At 43.4% G+C, this 26,928-nt stretch overlaps 1 protein-coding gene across 1 annotated transcript; it reads right to left on the reverse strand.

Moving 5' to 3' along the window:
- Positions 1 to 7,242: 7,242 nt before the first annotated feature.
- Positions 7,243 to 24,093, reverse strand: pygma (phosphorylase, glycogen, muscle A). Its single transcript, XM_014129429.1, has 20 exons — positions 23,766 to 24,093; positions 17,963 to 18,064; positions 17,673 to 17,751; positions 17,397 to 17,500; positions 16,963 to 17,094; positions 16,632 to 16,743; positions 16,376 to 16,458; positions 14,547 to 14,690; positions 13,950 to 14,042; positions 12,725 to 12,871; positions 12,352 to 12,515; positions 12,070 to 12,184; positions 11,737 to 11,838; positions 11,484 to 11,631; positions 11,328 to 11,386; positions 11,065 to 11,206; positions 10,746 to 10,956; positions 10,154 to 10,288; positions 9,297 to 9,363; positions 7,243 to 8,912 (listed from the first exon to the last, which is right to left on the reverse strand). The coding sequence occupies exons 1-20, from the start codon at positions 24,006 to 24,008 to the stop codon at positions 8,760 to 8,762; spliced, it is 2,535 nt and encodes an 844-aa protein (XP_013984904.1). The 5' UTR covers positions 24,009 to 24,093; the 3' UTR covers positions 7,243 to 8,759.
- Positions 24,094 to 26,928: the final 2,835 nt, after the last annotated feature.

The following is a 26,928-nucleotide window of genomic DNA, read 5'->3' on the forward strand; positions in this document are numbered from 1 at the left end:
CGATTAGTCTTCTATTAATGTATCACTATTACCTCATCAGCCTCATTTCTGAATGTCACAAACCCTTTGATTTCTGCATGAACCCTAGTCTCCATAATGACTCAACGATATACAAATTGGGTTAATTATTTATTTACTAACTAGCTAAACAAATCACAGAAATACATAAACCAAAAGTATTGTTACTAACACAATGCATTGATAAGTCCCTAGTGGGCTGGTATGACGGCTTGGTAGACAATAGAAAGGGGTGGGGACAGGAAAAGAGCGGGAAAGACAAAATGCATTCCCTACACACAGTTGATAATTATATTAATTGAAATGCTAATCCTTTGCACATGAACGGCCGCTCATTCGAAAATAATTGCTATGTATATATTTACATCCGGTTGTCGTTGTTGTCTTCTCCTGTTGGAATCGCCGCTCCATCTGCTGGAAAGTCAGTTCATCAGAGTCTCTGGTTAACTTCCCCAGAAGTCACAATGTCTTTCGTGGTTGTAGCTTTCTCAGCGGTTCTGTTGTAATGGATACGTCAGGCGTACAAATGGTTGTTGCACAGAATAGATGCTTCCGCGGTTGTCGGTATTCTCGTACTAGATTTACGTCATTTCCAGCTGCAGAATAGTAATTATACGTCTATGATTTGCTCTTATTCTGTAGTGATCGATAGTCCCTCTACTAGACGGAGGAAACTGATCCTTCAGATCGTCACAGGAGAGTTATGACAACAGCTCCCAGCTTTGATGCACCTGTACTGACCTCACCTTCTGGATGATAGTGGGGTGAACAGGCATTGGCTTGGGTGGTTGTTGTCCTTGATCTTTTTGACTTTCCTGTGACATCGGGTGCTGTAGGTGTCCTGGAAGGCAGGTAGTTTGCCCCTAGAGATGCGTTGGGCGGACCGCACCACCCTCTGGAGAGCCCTGTGGTTGCGGGCAGTGCAGTTTCCGTACCAGGCGGTGATACAGCCCGACAGGATGCTCTCAATTGTGCATCTTAAAAGTTTGTGAGGGTTTTAAGTCCCAATTCAAACAGCTTCTATTTCAACGCCACTCAAAAAGACAGCCAAAAGTTAGTTGAATTTCCAATGTGTCATCGCTACGCTTTTAACCATTTAAAAGAACAGTAACGTTTAAAGGGGAATACAATGTCAGATATTTTGTTTATTTATTCAACATATTAAATGTGTTATCACTGGTCTTCTAATAGTAGAACCAAGTTACCTAGATTGCAGTTGAGATTACATTAAAAGTACATGGTGCAAGTGATCAAAGCTGTTCAAGACTGCGCAGATTACAGCAATGTGAAGATCTCCACTGATCTGTGATGACCTATGCATGCTATCTTGAACATGCACGCTTTATATGATTACATAAGAAGAACTGTATAGTTACAGTAACCTCAAAATGTGGCCATGGATGTGTTACTCATTTTAAGGTTAAATGTTATATTAGTTTGTAAGACAACGCAACCAAATATCAACATTTAATGGAGATGTGTCTACTACTTGGATAATTACATCTGAGCCACTGGCTTAATCCCGTAACTTTTATTTTTGGTTGAGTTGGCAACGTGAATCAAACATACAGTATAATTTGTGAACTTGTCATAAATTAAGGCAATTCACTGTATTTCAAAAGTGATATTTTATTGTGTCTCCCTCTCAACCAAAAATCTAAATTAAAGAATAGGACTACATCAACTGAGACTTTAAATTAAGAAAAATCTCCTTCAAATGTTTGGTTGCATTCACAACCAAACACAATTCAATATCAGAGAGTAAGAGAGGTCCAATTCAGCAGACAATCTGTCTCCCTCCAGCAGGTAGTGTTTTTTTCGTTGTCTGTTACGCACGCCTCTAGAAAGAGGGAACGCAACACCCTGCTACAACTCAACTCTCCGTGGTGTGAAAGAGGTATGGACTGTAGGTGTGATTAAGGATGACAAAAAGGCAGAGAATACCGTTTACAGGGAATGTATTCCTTCGCACGGTAAGTTTGGGGAAAAGGGGCTGGATGGAACCAAAGCAAAGAAAGTAAATATCAAAGCCCCCTCTCCTACCTTACCTACCCACTACTTACCTAACTAGCACCACCTGGTGCACTAACCAAAAGACAGGGGATGGTCCGCCCAGGTCTTTCCTGGTGTGCATAGACAATAAACTACTACGGATAATGTATGCCCACAGGCCTCTTGCCTAAGCACTCCCTAGGTGCCTTCCCCTTCCCCCTGGGAACAAATGAAACAGAATAACACAAATGTAAGTAACAATTCCAATAATCCAAACACTGCGTCCTATTGACACAACAGTATTATCCAATCAGTAACAACTAACAGAGTACATACCAAATCGTAGTAACAACCAACATGCTACATCGCTCAGCAAATATCTCTCAGCAAATATCTCTCAGCAAATATCTCTCAGCAAATATCTCTCAGCAAATATCTCTCAGCAAATATCTCTCAGCAAATATCTCTCAGCAAATATCTCTCAGCAAATATCTCTCTTACAATCATCTTCCCCTCTGAGTACCAGAACACTGGCTTATATAGCTGTAGGTGGGGTTGGTAATTGGAGACAGCTGCGTCCTGACGAGGGGGCGGGGTCAGCTCTCCAATCAGCAACGGGGCCGACCAATCAGTTGCTTGTAGAGAATTTCAGGAAGCCATTTCCTGAAATACATACATGAATATACACAAACCACAACACAGAAACTGGGGAACGTAACAGTCTCGCCCACCAAGCAAGGAGTGTTTGTATGGAGGTCAATGAGAGAGTGTCGAAATTGGTAAACAAAATGGTTTATTTGCTATGTGAGGTTTATCTGATCTAATAGAATTTCCGTAATGCTTAAGTTGTTATGAGTATACTTATGAGTGACATCCCGGCAACTTTGAGAGAAAACACTTTATATTGGAGTTGTCTCGAGATGGCTATGCATATTCATGTTATGAGGCTAGTAGCATAGTATCTATCGCCATTGAATATGGGCAGTTAATGTCAACAACCCTCATCAAATATTCAAAAAAAGATTACAATAATGAGATGTATCCACCAATCCAAAGAAGGGATAGGTGGAAGCTAAACAGCCTGCCGTGCCGCTTTGTGGACAACGACTGCCATTGTTAGGGCGGAGAGACGTGTATCTTGTCAGTATATCCATCATCTTTAATAATATATAAGGACCCGATTCAATCTGTATCGCTGAAGTTCAGTGTTACAGCTTGATTGAAATTTAAAGGCTATGTTCCTGCTTTAGCGGAGACTGCATTCATGGTAAGTGCTGCATATGTCGGTTCAATCGGAAATTACCTTTACATTTCAATTGCACAATCTGTAACGCTTCAGCCATAGAGATTGGATCGAGCCCTAAATATCATCAAAATTGTCTCGGCCTGTTGTATTGTCTATTTTTAGTTGAGTTCTGTGTTGAATTGAAACAATAGCTGTTGATGACTTTGCAAATGTTATATAGGCCTATATGGCATCATTGAACATACAGGTACACTACCGGTCAAAAGTTTTAGAACATCTACTCATTCAACGGTTTTTCTTTATTGTTACTATTTTCTACATTTGTAGAATAATAGTGAAGACATCAAAACTATGAAATAACACATATGGAATCATGTAGTAACCAAAAAAGCATTAAACAAATCAAAATATATTTTATATTTGAGATTCTTTAAAGTATCCACCCTTTGCCTTGATGACAGCTTTGGACACTGGTGTTCTCTCAACCAGCTTCACCTGGAATGCTTTTCCAACAGTCTTGACGGAGTTCTCACATATGCTGAGCACTTGCTTTTCCTACACTCTGCGGTCCGACTCATCCCGAACCATCTCAGTTTGGTTGAGGTCGGGTGATTGTGGAGGCCAGGTCATCTGATGCAGCACTCCATCACTCTCCTTCTTGGTCAAATAGCCCTTACACAGTCTGGAGGTCTGTTTGGGTCATTGTCCTGTTGAAAAACAAATGATAGTCCCACTAAGCCCATACCAGATGGTTATGGCGTATCGCTGAAGAATGCTGTGGTAGCCATGCTGGTTAAGTGTGCCTTGAATTATAAATAAATCACAGACAGTGTCACCAGCAAATCACCCCCACAACATACCACCTCCTCCTCCATGCTTTACGGTGGGAAATACACATGTTGAGATCATCCGTTGATCAAAACTGTCTCACAAAGACACGGTGGTTGGATCCAAAAATCTCCAATTTGGACTCCAGACCAAAGGACACATTTCCACCAGTCTAATGTCCATTGCTCGTGTTTCTTCTCTTCTTATTATTGGTGTCCTTTTAGTAGGGGTTTCTTTTCAGCAATTTGACCATGAAGGCCTGGATCACACTGTCTCCTCAGAACAGTTGATGTTGAGATGTGTCTGTTACTTGAACTCTGTGAAGCATTTATTTGGGCTGCAAATTCTGAGGCTGGTAACTCTGATGCACTTATCCTGCAGCAGAGGTAACTCTGGGACTTCCATTCCTGTGGCGGACCATGAGAGCCAGTTTCATCATAGGGCTTGATGGTTTTTGCGACTGCACTTGAAGAAACTTTCAAAGTTAAGCCCCCCCCACCCCCTCCCCCTCCCCCACCACGTTGTAACAACACAACTCATTGGCTTAAATGCAATCGGAAAGAAATAAATTCCATACATTTACTTTTAACAAGGCACACCTGTTAATTGAAATGCATTCCAGGTGACTACCTCATGAAGCTGGTTGAGATAATGGTAAGAGTGCACAAAGCTGTCATCAAGGCAAAGGGTGGCTACTTTGAAGATTCTCAAATATAAAATATATGTTGATTTGTTTAACACTATTCTGGTTACTACATGATTCCATATGTGTTATTTCATAGTTTTGATGTCTTCACTATTATTATATAATGTATAAAATAGTCAAAATAAAGAAAAACCCTGGAATGAGTAGATTTTCTAAAACTTTTGACAAGTAGTGTATATGAGTAATAAAGAAAGGTCACATTTAATTTTGTCTTTTAAACCTAACCTTTGGAATGACTTTGATAGCCACAGTGAATCTATTTTATTTTTAAGCGGAGATCGCTCAACAATCATTCTCATAATAGCACATTGGTAATAGTCAGTGACAAATATCATAGCTAAGTAGGGCTTGGTTAAAACCCTTCATGCAAGGGCCTCCTGAGTGGCGCAGCAGTCTTAGACATCAGCTTGAAGCGTTTGATCCCAGGATTTCGGGTTTGATCCCAGGCCATGACCAGGAGTCCCCTCTCTCCACTGGGATTCTCTGCCTCTAACCCTATTACAGGGGCTGAGTCACTGGCTTACTGGTGCTCTTCCATGCCGTCCCTAGGAGGGGTGCTTGGGTTGAGTCACTGACGTGGTCTTCCTGTCTGGGTTGGCGCCCCCCCTTGGGTTCTGCCGTGGCGGAGATCTTTGTGTGCTATACTCGGCCTTGTCTCAGGATGGTAAGTTGGAGGTTGAAGATATCCCTCCAGTGGTGTGGGGGCTGTGCTTTTGGCAAAGTGGGTGGGGTTATATCCTGCCTGTTTGGCCCTGTCCGGGGGTATCATCGGATGGGGCCACAGTGTCTCCTGATCACCTGTCTCTGCCTCCAGTATTTATGCTGCAGTAGTTTATGTGTTGGGGGCTAGGGTCAGTCTGTTATATCTGGAGTATTTCTCCTGTCTTATCCGGTGTCCTGTGTGAATTTAAGTATGCTCTCTCTAATTCTCTCTCTCTCTCGGAGGACCTGAGCCCTAGGACCATGCCTCAGGACTACCTGGCATGATGACTCCTTGCTGTCCCCAGTCCACCTGGCTGTGCTGCTGCTCCAGTTTCAACTGTTCTGCCTGCGGCTATGGAACCCTGACCTGTTCACCGGATGTGCTACCTGTCCCAGACCTGCTGTTTTCAACTCTCTAGAGACAGCAGGAGCGGTAGAGATACTCTCAATGATCGGCTATGAAAAGCCAACTGACATTTACTCTTGAGGTGCTGACTTGTTGCACCCTCGACAACTACTGTGATTATTATTATTTGACTATGCTGGTCATTTATGAACATTTGAACATCTTGGCCATGTTCTGTTATAATCTCCACCCGGCACATACAGAAGAGGACTGGCCACCCCTCATAGCCTGGTTCCTCTCTAGGTTTCTTCCTAGGTTTTGGCCTTTCTAGGGAGTTTTTCCTAGCCACCGTGCTTCTACACCTGCATTGCTTGCTGTTTGGGATTTTAGGCTGGGTTTCTGTACAGCACTTTGAGATATCAGCTGATGTAAGAAGGGCTATATAAATACATTTGATTTGATTTGAGTCCCATGAGGCGGCGCACAATTGGCCCAGTGTCATCCGGGTTAGGGGAGAGTTTGGCCGAGCCTGGATTTCCTTGTCCCAATCTCGCTCTAGCAACTCCTTGTGGCTGGCTGTGCGCCTGCAAGCTGACATGGTTGCCAGCAGGATGGTGTTTACTCTGACAGGGGTGGGCAATTCCAGTCCTCGAGGGCCTGATTGGTGTCACAATTTTGCTCCAGCCCGAACTAACACATCTGACTCCAATAATCACTTAATCATGATCTTCAGTTTGGAATGCAATTTGATTAATCAGCTGTGTTTGCTAGGGATGGAGAAAAAGTGTGACCCCAATCAGGCCCACGAGGACTGTAGTTGCCCACCCCCATGAGTCTGACACACTAGTGATAGCAGTGTGTCAAGTAGCAGTTCTGCTTGGCAGAGTTGCATTTCGGAGGTCACATGTTGCAGCGATGGGACAAGACTGTAACTACCAATTGGATATCACGTAAAAGTACAAAAAAATACCTGGATGTGAGACCAGAGGGTAGCAATAAATAAAAATTTTTTCCGGTAAGAGCTGCTGCACAGCCTATATATTTTTTCATGATAGTGGATGTAACGTTGAAGATCCGACGTTGTTTTAAAGGTACAAATTCAACATATTTTATTAAAGGTTAATCTATGTCAAAATTTGGTTACCATGATGACATAAACCTGTGGTTGAAATTTCCCCTCAAAAAAACAGTTTACTTCTTTTGGATGACTTATCACAATATGTTGAGAAAATACGTTGAAACAACATTGATTCAACCAGTTTGTGCCCAGTGGTAGGTGGCAACTTAACTTGTTTCATAATTTCAGTTCGGGGACATGTGTCTTCAATTCTAAGATGCAACATCTGTAGAATGCACATGCTGATAGTGGAATGTTTGTGCGTGGTGAAGAAAAGACAAAAGGCATTAGTGTCTAGTATACTTTAATGTGTTTGTATAACTAGACTAGAACATCCTGAAAAGATGGGGTAGGAGGATGGGGCTTCGTTGGTTACAGTTGGCATTATTGACAGCCGTAAGGTGAAACAAACAGAGAGCTGGGTTTCAGAATGGGTGGCAAGACCATTATGTGGGTCTCAACATCAAAACACTGACATGCTTCCTCCAACTGTGGAGCAGCTGTGTTATCCCACCCCTCCGTTGCTCTGCTTCACTGGTTCCCAGGCTAGCCCTCAGAGGCCTTCAAATAAACTACGTGGATACGTTGGTTTCTTCATATAGACAAAACATACGCAAGTTGACAAACATAAAGCTGTTTAGCATTGTTTTTTCTACCCAATTAAAAAGTAAAAAGACTAGCTCCACAGGTGGCTGGTTGCAGCTTCATTGGGGAGGACACGCTCATCGTAACGGCTGGAACGGAATAGTATCAAACACATGGTTTCCATGTAGTTGATAACATTCCTGTCACTCCATTCCAGTCACTCCCTTCCAGTCATTATTTTGAGCCGTCCTCCCCTCAGCAACCCTTCTGTGGGAGATTCAGATCAACATATTAATGCAGGCCTATGTCCCCTCAGAGGGTTAGGCACCATACATCACAGGAGGTTGCTGGCACCTTAATTGGGGAGGACGGGCTTGTTTTAATGTCTGGGCAGAATATCTGGAATGGTATCAACTACATCAAACACATGGTTTCCAGGTGTTTGAAGCCATTCAATCCGGTCCGTTACGGCCATTATTATGAGCCGTTCTACCCTCACCAGCCAACACTGCCATACATATAAAGTAGATGGGATGTAGAGGGGCAAACCCATCCATGTGTTTTTATGGACAAAAAGAGCAGACACTGAGTTGTCAGATCAGGGCCAGTGTCTATTGTCCGCTCAGAGGGGCAAACACAGCACGATCATGGCAGTACCAAAAGAGAATGATTGTTCTCATCATGGACTAGAGTCTATGCTTTGAGAATGCGTGCACGATACTGACAGCATTCAAGCTAAGATAAAAAACATACAGCTCAACCTACTCTTGCATTTAAGACCACAGAAACTCATTCAGAATGGATCCAAGCCTACATACATAATGATACACTCCAGAATGCACAACCAAACACAAAACTCACCACACAACTCGTATGTCTTCTCCACAATAGCAGTTTAGATTGTAACTACCTGCACGGTCTGATTAGTGACGGAACAGCGAACACCGGTAAATTCACCTCTCTATTTTTACAAAACAGAAGGCATTGCTTAATTTTTCATTTATTGCTATTCTGGTTTCAAGACCTGTCACAATAAGGTATGAGCCATGTGAATAGCCAGAACTTTGTGTATGAGACAAATTAGACAGGCATCAATCACTACAGTCATTCAAGTGTTTTGAGAAATGATTCACCGTTTTCCTCAGACGTATCTAATGGTGCTTATCTCCTAACAGCAGTAGCATGGGGTAAGTGGTGGAGATGGGATTGGACGGACAGCTTATTTGAGTTTCTCATCGGGGGCAGGGATCTTCTCCAGGCTGGGCTCCATGCCCCAGATCTCTCGGGCGTACTGGGCAATGGTGCGGTCGCTGGAGAATTTACCACAGCCCGCAATGTTATGGATCACCATCTTGGTCCATTCCTTGGGATTCTGTTAGTAGAGAGAGACGGAGGGACAGACAGGAGGGAAGGAAGGAAAGATTATGTTGAGATCACACTGCATAAAGTGAAATATAAGCAAGCCTAAATATCTTATATTGAGCGATAATTCACTTAAATTGAGTGTGCTTTTCATCTTTTTTCTTAGCAACCTAAAAAAGGCTTAATACGAGAAATTGATCTTTTTTCAAGATATTTTACCTTTATCGTTTTATTAAGGTAAAATATCTTGAAAAATGTCTTGAAATAAGAAAAATTATCACTCAATATAAGATATTTAGGTTTGCTTAGATTTCACTTTTTGCAGTGCAATATTTGAGAAGGTATCGACAGATACGGTGATCTAGGACCTATTTTGTTTAGGCATAACACTGACCTTGTACAGTTGGTTGACCTTGTCCTGGCATTTGATGTAGGCTTCGTAGTCAGCAAACACCTTGAACCTGTACATAAAACATTAGAGATGAATAAATACAAGAAAATACATTTGAGGTGCGTCTCCACACATAAAGCCTGCCCTTTTGATTGGTGGGGTATAAAATATATATACAGTACCAATCGAAAGTTTGGACACACCTACTCATTAAAGGGTTTTTCTTTATTTCTACTATTTTCTACATTGTAGAATAATAGTGAAGACATCAAAACTATGAAATAACACATGGAATCATCTCTTTTCTATCTTGTAATGTTAAATGCAACAACTTGCCTATCAAACTAGATCATTTCTCATCAACTCATAAATCTTGAAAATAGTCCCCTCACCACCCTTCTGCCACTGGCGCAGTGGGTTGCTGTGCTCATCCTCGTTGCATGTGTGAGCTACCTACCGCCGCCTAGTGGCGAATAAAAAAATGACCACCAGTAGGTTACTTTGGAGTTGCTAGCATGTGTTCTATCTCACGGTCAGGGCCAGGGAATGGGCAACTGCAGGTAGACTGTTTGTCAGAGTAGAACAAATTCAAATAAGTAAGGACTAGTGTGCTTGTTTGACAGCATAGCCTAGCTAACTAGTTAATTCATCTGGCCTGTATTACTGATGATCAGCTAGTATAGCCCACCCCAACAGGGGCAAAGATGCTCAACTCCCTTTCATCTGTGGTTCTAGCTTGCTACTTCTACAATGTGTGATGAGTGAGTGTGCCCTTTTTTTTTTTTACTTTGAGCACCTACCCCACCAAAGGTCATTGCATGGCTCTCTGTGTGAGTGACCGTGTGTGTTGATGTGATTACCTGTCATGGTGCATCAGCAGGTCCACAAGTTCCTTGAAGAGGTCAGGCTGCTTGGGACTGAAGAAGCCGCCAGCAATCTGGTCCATGGCCTGCTTCAGCTCGGGAATACGGTTGTAGTACTCAGAGGCGTGGTATCTGTGCAAGACAAAGGCAGTGTTTAAATCTCGCTGTTCAGAAGGACGCGCTCTCCAGTTTGGTTTTGTCTCTCTATTATCTTAAACAGAAAAACATGTGTTATCTTAAACGTTGAGATACAAGGGAGACCTGGCCAAACAGTATGTCTGCCCTGTCACTTGTCTATCTCCCTCTGACCTCACTGTCAACTCTGTACCCTGGCTGGCACAGCCTCTGTACCCTGGCTGGCACAGCCTCTGTACCCTGACTGGCACAGCCTCTGTACCCTGGCTGGCACAGCCTCTGTACCCTGGCTGGCACAGCCTCTGTACTCTGGCTGGCACAGCCTCTGTAACCCCTTTCTCCGCTTACAGCACTCCCATTCCTGTGGATCAATTTCTCCTTACTTCCCTGTCCCTTACCCTAACCCAGTGTCCTCTCTGCCTTCCGATCCCCATGTCCATGTCCTCATGCTCACCCTTTGCCGGCGTCCATTGCGTCCACATCCTCCACTCTCATACCGAAGATGAAGAAGTTTTCCTCTCCGGCCTCCTCGGCCATCTCCACATTGGCTCCATCCATGGTGCCAATGGTAAGAGCACCGTTCAGCATGAACTTCATGTTACCAGTGCCAGAGGCCTCGGTGCCAGCTGTAGAGATCTGCTCAGACAGGTCGGCAGAGGGGATGGCTGGGAGGAGACAAGGAGGGTGAGCAAACTATAAGCATAGGGATGCAGTACAAGAAGAGTATACGTCACAACAACAGATACCCATGGAGTTACGGGTTAGTCAGTCACCTTTCTCAGCCAGGGTGACTCTGTAGTTCTCCAGGAAGATAACTTTGAGGCGGTCGCCGACAACGGGGTCGTGGTTGACAACCTCACCGATAGCTGTGATGAGACGGATGATCATCTTGGCTGTGTGGTAGCCTGGTGCAGCCTGGGAGAAAAGCAGGGGGGAGAGGGTGTTGCATAATAACAGTGAGTTGTGGATGGGAGGTATTATTCTATATGTACTTCCTGTAACTAAACACTGGTGGCTGGGGGGGCACCAAACATACCTTTCCTCCGACCATGATGGTTCTTGGGGTCCAGTGCTTGTTGGGCTCCTTCTTGATACCTGAGAAAGAGACAGAGAGGTATATAGTGAGTGAGAGAGTGAGAGTGTGAGAGTGAGAGAGTGAGAGTGAGAGTGAGAGAGCCAAGGTAGCACTAACGGTTGTAGTAGGTGATCATGTGCAGACAGTTGAGCAGCTGTCTTTTGTACTCGTGGATTCTTTTGACTTGGAAGTCAAACATGGACTGGGGGTTGATCTTGACCTTGTAGTGCTCTTCCAGGTGCACAGCGAACTTCAGCTTGTTCTCCTACATAAGGAGGGATATGATGGGAGCGTGGAGTTAACACAGACATACAGTAGGCTGTTACAGTATCTTAGTAAACACCAGAGGTGACAACTTAGTGAGACTCACCTGCTTGACTTTGGCGATGTCACGGATGAAAGCATCATCATTAACGAACTTCAACAGTCGCTTAAGCTGGTCAAGGTCACGGATAAACTCCTCTCCAATTTTCTGACCAACGGGATGACATGAGAAATGTTAGTGTGCAAGTATCCGCTTCCTGATACTATCATCAAGAACAGAAACATCTATTTAATTCCAATGATATTATACATGATTCTATAAATATAAGGATTAATATATATATATATATATATATATATATATATATAGACAAATGGCTACATCCAGTGAAAACCTCACTCCATTCTAAATGCTAACGCTTTTGCAACAATCCCGCACCTCTGCGATGACCTCCGCCAAGCCGGGGTTGCACATAACCAGCCAGCGACGGGGGGTGATCCCATTGGTCTTGTTCTGAAACTTGTGTGGGTCCAACTCATAGAAGTCCTTGAACCTGCACATAGTAGCACAAACAATATCAAATTAGTTCACTTTAGCTCTTCAAACGAATCCAATCAAAATGTGCACGCATCACCAATAGTATCATAATGTGTATGTGTTGCGTTTGTGCTGTTTAAATATGATGATTTAAATGTAATTGTGTTTGTGTAGGACACGTACAGAGTGGCGATGAGGATCTCAGAGTGGATGCGGGCCACGCCGTTGACAGCATGGGAACCAACGATACACAGATGAGCCATGTTGACTTTCTTGCATCCTCCCTCCTCAATCAGGGACATGCGACGCAGACGGTCGTTGTCTCCAGGGAACTTCGAGGCAACATACTGGAGGGACAGGTGAAACAAAGGTTTAGCTTTCCACAAGGTGGACATTAATATTCTGTAACAAAGTTGGATTTAAATAAAGTTAGCCTATAATAATACATTGTGGTACAATAGTTTCAGTTAGATAAAGCTTAAGGAAAACTGATCTGTAATAAACACTTTCTGTATGGTAGGCTACCGTTAGTCTTTGTGCCATCGGCCTCACGTACCTCCATGAAGCGACGGTTGATCTCGTAGATGATCTCCAGGTGACGTGGCAGCAGGTGATGGAACAGGTCAATGGGCCAGCGCTCCAGGGCCTCAGGCAGCACGGTGTGGTTTGTGTAGGCACAGGTACGGACACACACGTCCCAGGCCTGGACACACACAGGGACAGAGGTCAGATAATACCATTTATATACCTCATGGTTCATTTTACCCTCTCTAGACAGAAGTAGGATAAATTAATGGTAGTCTTAGTAGTCCTAGCTTTACATTTGTTCTAAATCTTTATCTGTAGTGTGTTGCCAAGCCAACACATTCTTCTATGCTGGTATTGTTTGCCCCCTGCTGGTTTCATTATTGAAGTACAACCCCACACTCCATAGCTTTCGAAGTAATACTGGATATACGGTACAATACTGCCCAGGGCAGTGCCAATTAAAACAATTCAGTCTACCCAGTGTGACACATCAGAACCAATGATGTATATAAACCCTGGATTGCTGATGCCATTTATTGACCATTGAGGCCACTGGTCAGCCATATTGGCACTCTCCAGTAGGAGCAGTCTTCCATAGGAATGAATGGAATTCTACAGTATTTCAATTAAATGTTTCAAGGACAAAAATGCATGAATTTAAGTATGTTTTGTTGTAGTGGGGACAGTAACATTAGTCATCCATTTTTTTCATGTTTTATTTGTATGTTTAGCTCATATAATATAATTTTAAAGTATGCATTAAGGTGTCTGTAATAGAATACATGTGTCAAAAACACATGTAGACATTAATACATATATTTCTATAGCTTTTAAAATATTTGTTTACAACGGTGAGGGAGTGCCAAGATGGAGGCAAGGTGGCTTCAACACAGCACCCCCAATCAGTCATCTAGTGTATATATAAATAATTTCAGCTTCTCATCAACCAGGACCCTCATCACCTTCCACTCACCTTGTCCCAACCCAGCTTCTCCTCATCAACCAGGACCCTCATCAGCTTCCACTCACCTTGTCCCAACCCAGCTTCTCCTCATCAACCAGGAGCCTCATCACCTTCCACTCACCTCGTCCCAACCCAGCTTCTCCTCATCAACCAGGACCCTCATCAGCTTCCACTCACCTTGTCCCAACCCAGCTTCTCCTCATCAACCAGGACCCTCATCTGCTTCCACTCACCTTGTCCCAACCCAGCTTCTCCTCATCAACCAGGACCCTCATCAGCTTCCACTCACCTTGTCCCAACCCAGCTTCTCCTCATCAACCAGGACCCTCATCAGCTCAGGAATAGCCATGGCAGGGTGAGTGTCATTCAGCTGGATGGCAACCTGGATGTGAAATACATCGAGTACATTGTTATTCTTTTTATTATATCACAAATTCACATCGAAACAAGTCATCAACACAACTATACTTAAGCCAGTGACATGGAGACAGTTGCAGTCACATATATTGGCACCCTTGCACTTTACAATGGAGCAAAACGTTCAGTCTTCTCTTTTGAAAACGGGTTGAATGGTTATTTTTATTCTGTAGGCACCTGTAACTTACCACATGTGAGATAAATTACACAATTGTCATATTAGTTGGAATTTTGAATAATTTAGTCCAGGCCATTTTTTGACTAGAAAAATAAAAATGTCAGTTTTGATTATCATTTTTTGGGTCCGGTGTCATTGCAAATCAAACAAATAAATTGTAAATGAAACAAAAGTTTTCTAAATTTCAACTTATTTTAAAAGACAGAGAGTTAATCGTGCAAGGGTACCACAACTGTAAGTGACATGAAAACATATCAGTATATGTTTGAATAACCAATAGGGGGTTCTCACTTTGTTTGGTAGCTCGGCGAAGTCTGTGCGGACAATCTCTCTGGAGCCAAACTTAGAGGCCTTGAAACGACGGACGACGTCCTGCAGAGTGGCGGCCACCACAAAGTACTCCTGCTTCAGACGCAGCTCCTTGCCCTCAAAGAACTGGGGAGAAAGACATGTAGTGGTGAATCCACACTGACCTGCACATCTGTCTGTCGCCATCTTGAATTCAACACAATTCACTTGTTTTCAAATTCCAGTCAATACCAGTCATTTTTTGGGGGGAAGAAATACAGAATATAGACCAGACCTGTTATAATATGTTATATATCTAAAGTATAATATCTACAGTATATTCGTAAGGTATTCGGACCCCTTGACATTTTGTTACATTAAAGCCTTATTATAAAATTGATTAAATGTTTTTTCCCCCCTCTTCAATATACAAACAATACCCCATAATGACAAAGCAAAAACTGGTTTTAGAAATATCACATTTACATAAGTATTCAGACCTTTTACTTTGTTGAAGCACATTTGACAGCGATTACAGCCTTGATTCTTCCTGGGTGTGACGCTACAAGCTTGGCACACCTGAATTTGGGGAGTTTCTCCCATTCTTCTCTGCAGATCCTCTTAAGCGCTGTCAGGTTGGATGGGAAGCGTCGCTGCACAGCTATTTTCAGGGCTCTCCAGAGATGTTAGATCAGGTTCAAGTCCAGGCTCTGGCTGGGCCATTCAAGGACATTCAGAGACTTGTCCCAAAGCCACTCCTGCGTTGTCTTGGCTGTGTGCTTAGGTTCGATGTCCTGTTGGAAGGTGAACCTTCACCCCAGTCTGAGGTCCTGAGCACTCCGGAGCAGGTTTTCATCAAGGATTTCTCTGTACTTTGCTCCGTTCATCTTTCCCTCAATCCTGACTAGTCTCCCAGTCCCTGCCGCTGAAAATCATCCCCACAGCATGATGCTGCCACCACCATGCTGGAGATGGTGCCATGTTTCCTCCAGACGTAACGCTTGTTTCTTATGGTCTGAGAGTCCTTTAGCGGGCTGCCATGTGCCTTTTACTGAGGAGTGGCTTCCATCTGGCGACTCTACCATAAAGGCCTGATTTGTGGAGTGCTGTAGAGATGGTTATCCTTCTGGAAGATTCTCCCATCTCCACAGAGGAACTCTGGAGCTCTGTCAGAGTGACCATTGGGTTCTTGGTCACCTCCCTGACCAAGGCCCTTCTCCCCTGATTGCTCAGTTTACCCGGGAGGCCAGCTCTAGGAAGAGTCTTGGTGATTCCGAACTTCTTCCATTTAAGAATGATGGAAGCCACTGTGTTCTTGGTGACCTTCAATGCTGCAGAAATGTTTTGGTACCAACGGACAATTCCTTCAACCTCATGGCTTGGTTTTTGCTTTGATATTCACTGTCAACTGTGGGACCTTATATAGACAGGTGTGTGCCTTTCCAAATAATGTCCAATCAATTGAATTTACCACAGGTGGACTCCAATTAAGTTGTACAAACATCTCAAGGATGATCAATGGGAACAGGATGCACCTGAGATCAATTTTGAGTCTCATGGTAAAGGGTCTGAATACTTATGTAAATAAGTTATCTGTTTTTTATTTTTAATAAATGTGTAACATTTTCTAAAAACCTGTTTTTGCTTTGTCATTATGGGGTATTGTGTGTAGATTGATGAGGAAAACATGTATTTAATCTATTTTAGAATAAGGTTGTAACATAACAAAATGTGGAAAAAGGGAAGGGGTCTGAATACTTTCTGAATGCACTGTACAGTATATACAGTATATATTCGCTGCACATGGATATTAGAGAGAGATCTATCCTTACATTATCATTGGGGTACAGCACGCGGGAAATGTTCTCACACAAGTTTCTGTCCAACACAGCCTGAATGTAGCCACCAACGTTGACTGTTGAGAAAGGGAAAACACACCCTCAGGATAATGGTTCCCAGTGGCTAATTACGTCATGCTACATGAGTAGCCATGTTAGCCATTTTTAGATTTGACAAAATAAGCATATGAAATGGTGGAATGCAGCCAGTCAAGGTGAAAACAATTAGCCAAGCAAAGTGTAGACTTACAGTCTTTCAGGTTGAAGTCGCATGGGGCCTTAGCAGACCACAGTCTCATGGTGTTGACAATGTTGTTTCTGTAGCCGGGAATAGGGGTGTCATATGGCAGAGCCAACACTACCTGTCAACACAATTACAAGAGACTGAACTTAAAGAAACCTGCTAACAGAATCCATATTCATTGATGGTTCATTGGTGGCATCCAGTTGCCATAGCAACACCTTGTTTTTCTCTCCCTTCACACACACACACACACACACACACACACACACACACACACACACACACGTCTCCCTCCTATGCACCCTCAATCACACCCCGACCCCTGTCCTTTATTCACCTGAGTGTCAACCCATTTCACACCATCTGGGGTGTGCTCGGTCCTGCCATAGAACTTGACGGGGCGCATGTACTCAGGGCGGGCCTTCTCCCAGGGGTTGCCGTAACGCAACCAATCATCGGCCTCCTCAACCTGTCAATCATTGGGTTATACAACAAATGTAATATGTTCCTACTAGCACTGGCTTTGCTGATAACTACTTTATTGAGGGAAAATGTATTTGCTACGACTGTGATATGTGTTTGTCTCAACTAGCGATCTTACGATGAATGCACTAACTGTAAGTTGCTCTGGATCTGCTAAATGACAAAAATTGAAATGTAATACAGTCTGTCGGGCAAAGTTGTTTCACAGTACTCCCCTGTGTCTTATGGTCTGAACATGATGGGGAAACCAAAGAAAAAGTTCAAAGCATAGGAGTGTAAATAGGTTACCTGCCAGCCATTGACGATCTTCTGATTGAAGATGCCAAACTCATAGCGGATACCATAGCCATAGGCAGCAAGGCCTAGAGAAGCCATTGAGTCCAGGAAGCATGCTGATGACCAGGGAAGGCTTAGGTTAGGGTTACACTGAATTAACTTATCATGTTTATAATCATGTTGTATCGCTATTTTAATGTTTTGATAATTCTACTATAATTCATACAATATTCTAAGGCACACGAATGTTACACTCTCTCTGTGAGAGGAAATAGCTAGGCAACTGACCGGCAAGACGGCCAAGACCACCGTTTCCCAGGCCAGCATCCTCTTCCATGTCCTCCAGCTCCTCCATGTCCAGACCCAGCTACGGAACAAAGGCCTCAGGTCAAATCAGGTTAAAATCACAGCTCTGTGGCCATGACATTCAGTTCAAACAAGGGTAGATACTTTGACGAATAAAAAAAATGAACGAGGGTAGAAAATGTAGTTATGTTACAGAAGGTGCAGTCAGTTTGACTGCCGTGGTGAGCCACAGCAATGAAGAAGCTCTCTGTATGACTGTGAGCATCCCTCACCTGGTATATGGCCTCATCACAAGCGTTCTCCAGGGCCAGGTTCACCATAGTGTTCTGCAGGGTGCGACCCATATAAAACTCCAGGGAGATGTAGTACACACGCTGAGGACGGGATGAGGGGGATAGAGTGAGAGAGAGATGATAGTGGGATACCGTAGCAGAGCTAACATCCAGAGGAGAGACAATATTAAGAATATGGCCATCTTATTAAGTCTCTAACCCAATGAGTCACAGTCTGCTGTTTTAATAAGTGCATTGAATTATTTGAAGGACTGTTGAAGACTTGGTGAACGACTGCATGTGGAAATCTGACACCTGAGTCCTACAGTACTTTAGCCTTTGACATTTCACATGTTGTTCTCTTGGTGTTGGATAGGCAGGTCTGGAACACTCTCTGGCAGAGAGAGTAGAGGGGCGAAAGTGGAGAGGAGGGAGCGGAGGGCAGAGAGGGGGGAGGGCAGAGAGGAGGGGGCGGAGGACAGAGAGGAGGGGGTGGAGGGCAGAGAGGAGGGGGCGGAGGACAGAGAGGAGGGGGGTGGAGGACAGAGAGGGGGGAGGGCAGAGAGGAGGGGGCGGAGGACAGAGAGGGGGGAGGGCAGAGAGGAGGGGGTGGAGGACAGAGAGGGGGAGGGCAGAGAGGAGGGGGCGGAGGACAGAGAGGGGGGAGGGCAGAGAGGAGGGGGCGGAGGACAGAGAGGGGGGAGGGCAGAGAGGAGGGGGTGGAGGACAGAGAGGGGGAGGGCAGAGAGGAGGGGGCGGAGGACAGAGAGGGGGGAGGGCAGAGAGGAGGGGGTGGAGGACAGAGAGGGGGAGGGCAGAGAGGAGGGGGCAGAGGACAGAGAAGAGGGGTGATAGGTGCTACGGGAGACAGATTGCTGTTGGTGTTACATAACATTGGCATTTTGGCTCAGGCAAAAATAGCTTCAGCTGGGGTTGTTGTAAAGGTTAGTCTATGTGTGATACTCATGAATAGTAAAAGAGAGGTCTGAAAACATACTGTAGCTGTACCAGGGAGGGTACTGACACACTAGAGTATCAAGTATGTGGGGGGCTAGTGTATCAAGTATGTGGGGGGCTAGTGTATCAAGTATGTGGGGGGCTGTGTATCAAGTCTAACAAATGACTTAATGTTGTACTCTGGGGTACAGTGTACGAGTGAACCCTCCAAAAGGGGTGTAATGTGCAGCTAAATGTGTACTAAACAAATATGAACATCTATCACAAAATTGGTAACAATTTGGGTACAAGTATGATATGTTGGGTTAAGTCTTCTCTTAAATATTATATTCTAACCACTGGGGGTGCTGTTGAGCCAAAGAGGGCCCCCTAAATGGTCAAAAATATTATCCAGAAATGACCTCATTCCACAGGGGAGACTATAAGGACACTGCTGATCTGCAAAACAACAATCTAAAACTGTCCCTGACCCTTACCCTGACCCTTACTATGACCCTTACCCTCACCCTCACCCTGACCCTGACCCTTACCCTCACCCTCACCCTCACCCTGACACTTACTATGACCCTTACCCTCACCCTTACCCTGACCCTTACTATGACCCTTACCCTCACACTCACCCTGACCCTGACCCTTACCCTCACCCTCACCCTGACCCTGACCCTAACCCTGACCCTGACCCTCACCCTCACCCTGACCATCACCCTCACCCTGACACTTACCCTTACCCTTACCCTCACCCTGACCCTTACCCTCACTCTCACCCTCACCCTCACTCTCACCCTGACCCTCTCCCTCACCCTCACCCTGACCCTAACCTTCACCCTGACCCTTACCCTAACCCTGACACTGACCCTTACCCTCACCCCTCACCCTGACCCTCACCCTCACCCTGACCCTCACCCTAACCCTGATCCTCACCCTGATCCTCACTCTGACCCTCACCCTCACCCTGACCCTCACCCTCACCCTGACCCTAACCCTGACCCTCACCCTGACCCTGACCCTCACCCTCACCCTGACCCTAACCCTGACCCTCACCCTGACCCTCACCCTAACCCTGACCCTCACCCTGACCCTGACCCTTACCCTCACCCTGACCCTCACTCTGATCCTCACCCTGACCCTGACCCTCACCCTGATTTTTTTAATCCTAAAACTCAAGAGTGTGTGGTTTCAGATGATTAATATACACTGCTCAAAAAAATAAAGGGAACACTTAAACAACACAATGTAACTCCAAGTCAATCACACTTCTGTGAAATCAAACTGTCCACTTAGGAAGCAACACTGATTGACAATAAATTTCACATGCTGTTGTGCAAATGGAATAGACAACAGATGGAAATTATAGGCAATTAGCAAGACACCCCCAATAAAGGAGTGGTTCTGCAGGTAGGGACCACAGACCACTTCTCAGTTCCTATGCTTCCTGGCTGATGTTTTGGTCACTTTTGAATGCTGGCGGTGCTTTCACTCTAGTGGTAGCATGAGACGGAGTCTACAACCCACACAAGTGGCTCAGGTAGTGCAGCTCATCCAGGATGGCACATCAATGCGAGCTGTGGCAAGAAGGTTTGCTGTGTCTGTCAGCGTAGTGTCCAGAGCATGGAGGCGCTACCAGGAGACAGGCCAGTACATCAGGAGACGTGGAGGAGGCCGTAGGAGGGCAACAACCCAGCAGCAGGACCGCTACCTCCGCCTTTGTGCAAGGAGGAGCAGGAGAAGCACTGCCAGAGCCCTGCAAAATGACCTCCAGCAGGCCACAAATGTGCATGTGTCTGCTCAAATGGTCAGAAACAGACTCCATGAGGGTGGTATGAGGGCCCGACGTCCACAGGTGGGGGTTGTGCTTACAGCCCAATACCGTGCAGGACATTTGGCATTTTCCAGAGAACACCAAGGTTGGCAAATTCGCCACTGGCGCCCTGTGCTCTTCACAGATGAAAGCAGGTTCACACTGAGCACGTGACAGACGTGACAGAGTCTGGAGACGCCGTGGAGAACGTTCTGCTGCCTGCAACATCCTCCAGCATGACCGGTTTGGCGGTGGGTCAGTCATGGTGTGGGGTGGCATTTCTTTGGGGGGCGCACAGCCCTCCCTGTGCTCGCCAGAGGTAGCCTGACTGCCATTAGGTACCGAGATGAGATCCTCAGACCCCTTGTGAGACCATATGCTGGTGCGGTTGGCCCTGGGTTCCTCCTAATGCAAGACAATGCTAGACCTCATGTGGCTGGAGTGTGTCAGCAGTTCCTGCAAGAGGAAGGCATTGATGCTATGGACTGGCCCGCCCGTTCCCCAGACCTGAATCCAATTGAGCACATCTGGGACATCATGTCTCGCTCCATCCACCAACGTCACGTTGCACCACAGACTGTCCAGGAGTTGGCGGATGCTTTAGTCCAGGTCTGGGAGGAGATCCCTCAGGAGACCATCCGCCACCTCATCAGGAGCATGCCCAGGCGTTGTAGGGAGGTCATACAGGCACGTGGAGGCCACACACACTACTGAGCCTCATTTTGACTTGTTTTAAGGACATTACATCAAAGTTGGATCAGCCTGTAGTGTGGTTTTCCACTTTAATTTTGAGTGTGACTCCAAATCCAGACCTCCATGGGTTGATAAATTGGATTTCCATTGATTATTTTTGTGTGATTTTGTTGTCAGCACATTCAACTATGTAAAGAAAAAAGTATTTAATAAGATTATTTCTTTCATTCAGATCTAGGATGTGTTGTTTAAGTGTTCCCTTTATTTTTTGAGCAGTATATTATGATATTATATGTGTAAATGAACCACTCAATACTCAATGAAACGTGAATTAAACGATTAGCAATTCATTTCATAGTGCAAATTTTACATGCAGTCGTTGATGTTTCAATCATTCAGTCCCTTTCACTCCAATGTTGATATCTGATTTCGTTTTTTCTGTGTCAAGAAAATCTCTTTTGATCCTGTTCATCTTTACTGACGAGGTTTCACTGTCTGTAAGGATGGTTCATGAATAAGGTAGTTATGGAAAAGGCTGATTCACAACTACACAGAAGGATCAGGCTGATTCACAACTAGATCGAAGGCTCAGTCTGATAAAACGAATTAACTAGATAGAAGGTTCAGTCTGATAAAACCAATTAACTAAATAGAAGGCTCAGTCTGATAAAACTAATTAACTAAATAGAAGGTTCAGTCTAATAAAACTAATTAACTAAATAGAAGGTTCAGTCTGATAAAACTAATTAACTAAATAGAAGGCTCAGTCAGATAAAACTAATTAACTAAATAGAAGGTTCAGTCTGATAAAACTAATTAACTAAATAGAAGGCTCAGTCTGATAAAACTAATTAACTAAATAGAAGGTTCAGTCTAATAAAACTAATTAACTAAATAGAAGGTTCAGTCTGATAAAACTAATTAACTAAATAGAAGGTTCAGTCTGATAAAACTAATTAACTAAATAGAAGGTTCAGTCTGATAAAACTAATTAACTAAATAGAAGGCTCAGTCTGATAAAACTAATTAACTAAATAGAAGGCTCAGTCTGATAAAACTAATTAACTAAATAGAAGGCTCAGTCTGATAAAACTAATTAACTAAATAGAAGGCTCAGTCTGATAAAACTAATTAACTAAATAGAAGCCTCAGTCTGATAAAAACGAATCAATGAGGGTATGGAAACAAAGTTTTTCCCTGCTCCTTTACACTCGTTGATTTCAATTGGCACCTCTGCTACTCCTACAGCTGTAGCTATATCGGCTCTAGGATAAACTGGGTGAACTACATGTACGAGGGGAGAAGGTCGCAGAGAGGTTTAGTATTACAGCACAACATTGGCAGATCATCACGGCTGAGGAGCACTAGTGAATTGGAAATGTCATGGTGATACCGCTTGCATAAATGCAGCAATGCAACATTTGGCAAAGAGAAGTAACCCAGGGACAGAGGCCCTCTGTGGACTGCAGCATGTTGCTGGGGAATGACTAGTAAAAAACCCTTACAGTAGTGAATTATACAACCAGGCTTCAAATGTGTCATTTCACTCTGTGTTAAGAGCTTACAGTATGTGTGTTAAGAGCTTACAGTATGTGTGTTAAGAGTATACAGTATGTGTGATAAGAGTATAGAGTATGTGTGATAAGAGTATACAGTATGTGTGATAAGAGTTTACAGTATGTGTGGTAAGAGTTTACAGTATGTGTGATAAGAGTATACAGTATGTGTGATAGGTGTGATATTAAATTGCCTTGAATATCTTATGATCAGTTGGTAGAGCATGGCACTTGCAACACCAGGGTTGTGTGTTCAATTCTTTGTCTGAAAAAAAAGTTCCAAAATGTAGGCACTCACTACTCTAAGTAGCTCTGGGTAAAATAATCTGACAACTAAAACATAAAAATATGATATTTACAAACCATTTGTTCTAAATTGGCTATTATCCTGCCAATAACACTGGACACTGGAACAGTGGGATTATCACCTGAGGTCAGAGGCACACAATAATTATCCCATATACTTATTTTAACCGTTTTCTAACATGGAATGCTCTTCATTATAAATTACTAATGTTGTCTATTTTTCATTGCTAGATGTTACTGTGAACCAAAGGGGAAATTTGACATCCCATTCTATTCCATTTGGTTCTCTCTTCATTTCTATTAGTTTCTATCATATTCGTTTCTATCATATTACTGTATATTATATTAGTTTATATTATATTTGTTTATACTATATTAGTTTAAACTATATTTGTTTATTATATTAGTTTATATTCCATTTTATTTGTTCTATTCTATTCTATGGATTTTAGGAGGCTACAGATGATATGAGCATTTCAACAGTGGAACTTACTTTGGGATCTTTCTCATAGTAGTACTGCTGGGTTCTGATCCACCTGCCCACCAAGTGGTCACGCACGGTGTTGGCGAGAGCAAAGTAGTAATCCCGTTTGTTTGCCACATTTCTGTCCTTGACCAGTGTAAAATGGAGATGCCTGTTGAAAGCGACCTTCAGTTCTGCGACATTTTCCACACCAGCAAGACCTCTCACGGAGATCTGCTTCCTTTTATCGTGGTCTGACAATGGTTTTGACATGATGCTCTACCCCTGGCTTCCTTGTTCCAATACAACTTCAGGTGCACGTCCAGCCAGTTCAGATACAACTACAGAAGCACCCACATGGATGGGTCATGTTCACCTATTTATAAGAGTGATCATGAATATTAAGAAGAAGGCGGAGTATACTCAAAAGGGAAAGCCAATTACTACTCAGTCCCAATTATTACATAGGAATATTTTAACATATTTAGATTAAGGCCTATTTCACATCTTGCAGTCTAGAAACAAAATGAATCTGAATTGAATTGTCATGAAAAGAATACTTTGAATAATACGCTTTGAATAACATTTCATAAATGGCAAAACAGATAGTAAAAAAAATAAAAGTTTTGAAGTGTTTATGGATTTAGGCCTATCTGAGAGATAAGAAAGCTCTGATTTTTATTTGATTTTAAATTGACTCATATTTAACCCCTTTTTTGGCACCAAAGTTCTTCCATACTTTTTAAATTTGTACCTGGCTACCGTAAGACGTGTCTTGTGTGCATCCTAGAGAAAAACAACCGGCATGTACGTGTTCCTAAGAGTCTCACCTTTCAATGGTGGGTACTACTGTACATATTAGTGTGTAGCCCAAACTGTTCGGACGGTACAGACAGAAGTTGGCAGATCGGCGGTACCGACTTCAGACGAGTCCCATGATGCTTGTGGGTGCCGTAGAGCAAAACGGCAGACACTACAGACGTTTTTATGAGAAGACAGATTAGCGGAATGTCTCCTGGTCTGACAAACACAGCTGAAGCTCTGCCACCTTCTACCACAGATGCGGAAGGCCGACATCGGTGGATGCGGTGGATTGAGGTGGATTTTTATGGGGTAAAATAATGTTGAGATTACCACGGGGGCGTGGACATCGACTCTAGTGTGAACAGTGTTCTACTGGAATAAAATGTGCAGTAGGAATGATCATATGAATTTGTTCTACTAGTATGTGGCCAGACATCTATGTTTATTTCTCTCTACGACCACAGAGTTTCTAAACCCAGAAGCGCAACATCACCAGACTTCCGGAAACACTTGCGAAACAGACAAAGTTTTTAATGTCACATGCACAAGTACAGTGAAATGCCTTTCTTGCAAGCTCTAACCCAACAGTGCAGTAATCAATAACAATGTTATACTAAAAATAACAAGTTAGAACAAAAACACAAGAGATGTAAAAATAAGAAATAAGAAGAACACGATGAAGTAAGTAAGCATACTATATACACGGTCAGTTCTAGTACCATATTTACAATGTGCATGAATACTGGATGTATTGAGGTAAGGTGAATAGGCAACACAATATAAGATAAACAGAGTAGCAGCAGCTTGTATGTGAGTGGGTGTGCGTGTGTGTAGAGTCACTTTAAATATATGTGCATATTATTGTGAGTGAGCAGATGATGGAGTGAGTGTTTGTGTGTGTGTTGGTGTGACAGTGTGTCTGAGTGTGTAGGACCCTGTGAGTGTGCATAGAGACAGTGCACAAACAAGAATAAAATACAAGGGACAACTCAGATAGTACATGTAGATATTTTGTTAGCTATTTCGTTAGCTATTTTCTTAGCTATTTAGCAGTCTTATGGCATGGGAGATAGAAGCTGTTCAGGAGCCTGTTGGTGTCAGACTTGATGCACCGGAAACGCTTGCTGAGCAGAAGCAGATAGAACAGTGTATGACTTGTTGGTCTGGAGTTTTTAACGATTTTCCGGGCCTTCCTTTCACACAGCCTGATATAGAGGTCCTGGATGGCCGGTGTTTGGATGGCTGAGGTTTGGGGTTTGAGAGAAGTGAAAAATTCTTCATTAGTGGTTAATTTTATTGAAATCTAAAGGTACAACCTAGATTCGAGCTGATGTCTTAAATAGTAGTAGAACATGTTATTACTTGTGGAACATGTTATTACTTGTGGACATGTTATTACTCGTGAAACATGTTATTACTTGTGGAACATGTTATTACTCGTGGACATGTTATTATTCGTGGACATGTTATTACTCGTGGACATGTTATTACTCGTGGAACATGTTATTACTCGTGGACATGTTATTACTCGTGGAACATGTTATTACTCGTGGAACATGTTATTACTCTTGCACATGTTATTACTCGTGGACATGTTATTACCCGTGGACATGTTATTACTTGTGGACATGTTATTACTCGTGGAACATGTTATTACTCGTGGACATGTTATTACTCGTGGAACATGTTATTACTCGTGGAACATGTTATTACTTGTGAAACATGTTATTACTTGTGGACATGTTATTACTCGTGAAACATGTTATTACTCGTGGAACATGTTATTACTTGTGGACATGTTATTACTCGTGGAACATGTTATTACTCGTGGACATGTTATTACTCGTGGAACATGTTATTACTCGTGGAACATGTTATTACTCGTGGAACGTTATTACTCGTGGAAGAGACAAACTTTTCATTTTCGTCAAAAACAACTTTATATTGAAGGAGTAACTTTTGATTTGATGGCCTGCACATGCATAGTTTGGTGCGTGACAACCGTTAGACCCGATGACGTGTTTCTACACATGAGCTTAGCTAAGCAATTTAACCATGACATCGCCTACAAGTGTGATCTGGGATTTCTATTGGAGAAGCAGTTTCTGCCTATCTTCATACTGTTTTTGGCGCTATCATGGAGGCCTGGTTCATTAACAGCAGCTGTGACCCAGTCTCAAAGGCCATGATATTTGGAAGGCATGTCTGGTTAATGTCAGGAGCCAGTAGACAACACTTGAAGCCTGACATAAACCAAACACTCCCACAGCTTTAAGGGAAGGGCAATATTTGTTTCAGTGACCTTTCTGCATTAGGATGGTGTAATCATTACTTCGTCTTGTCCCTGCAGTGAGTTTACTTACTGTAGAAGCTGTTTCATAATGAAAAC

The sequence above is a fragment of the Salmo salar genome, chromosome ssa11 (assembly GCF_905237065.1).
Source record: "Salmo salar chromosome ssa11, Ssal_v3.1, whole genome shotgun sequence".
NCBI lineage: Eukaryota > Metazoa > Chordata > Actinopteri > Salmoniformes > Salmonidae > Salmo > Salmo salar.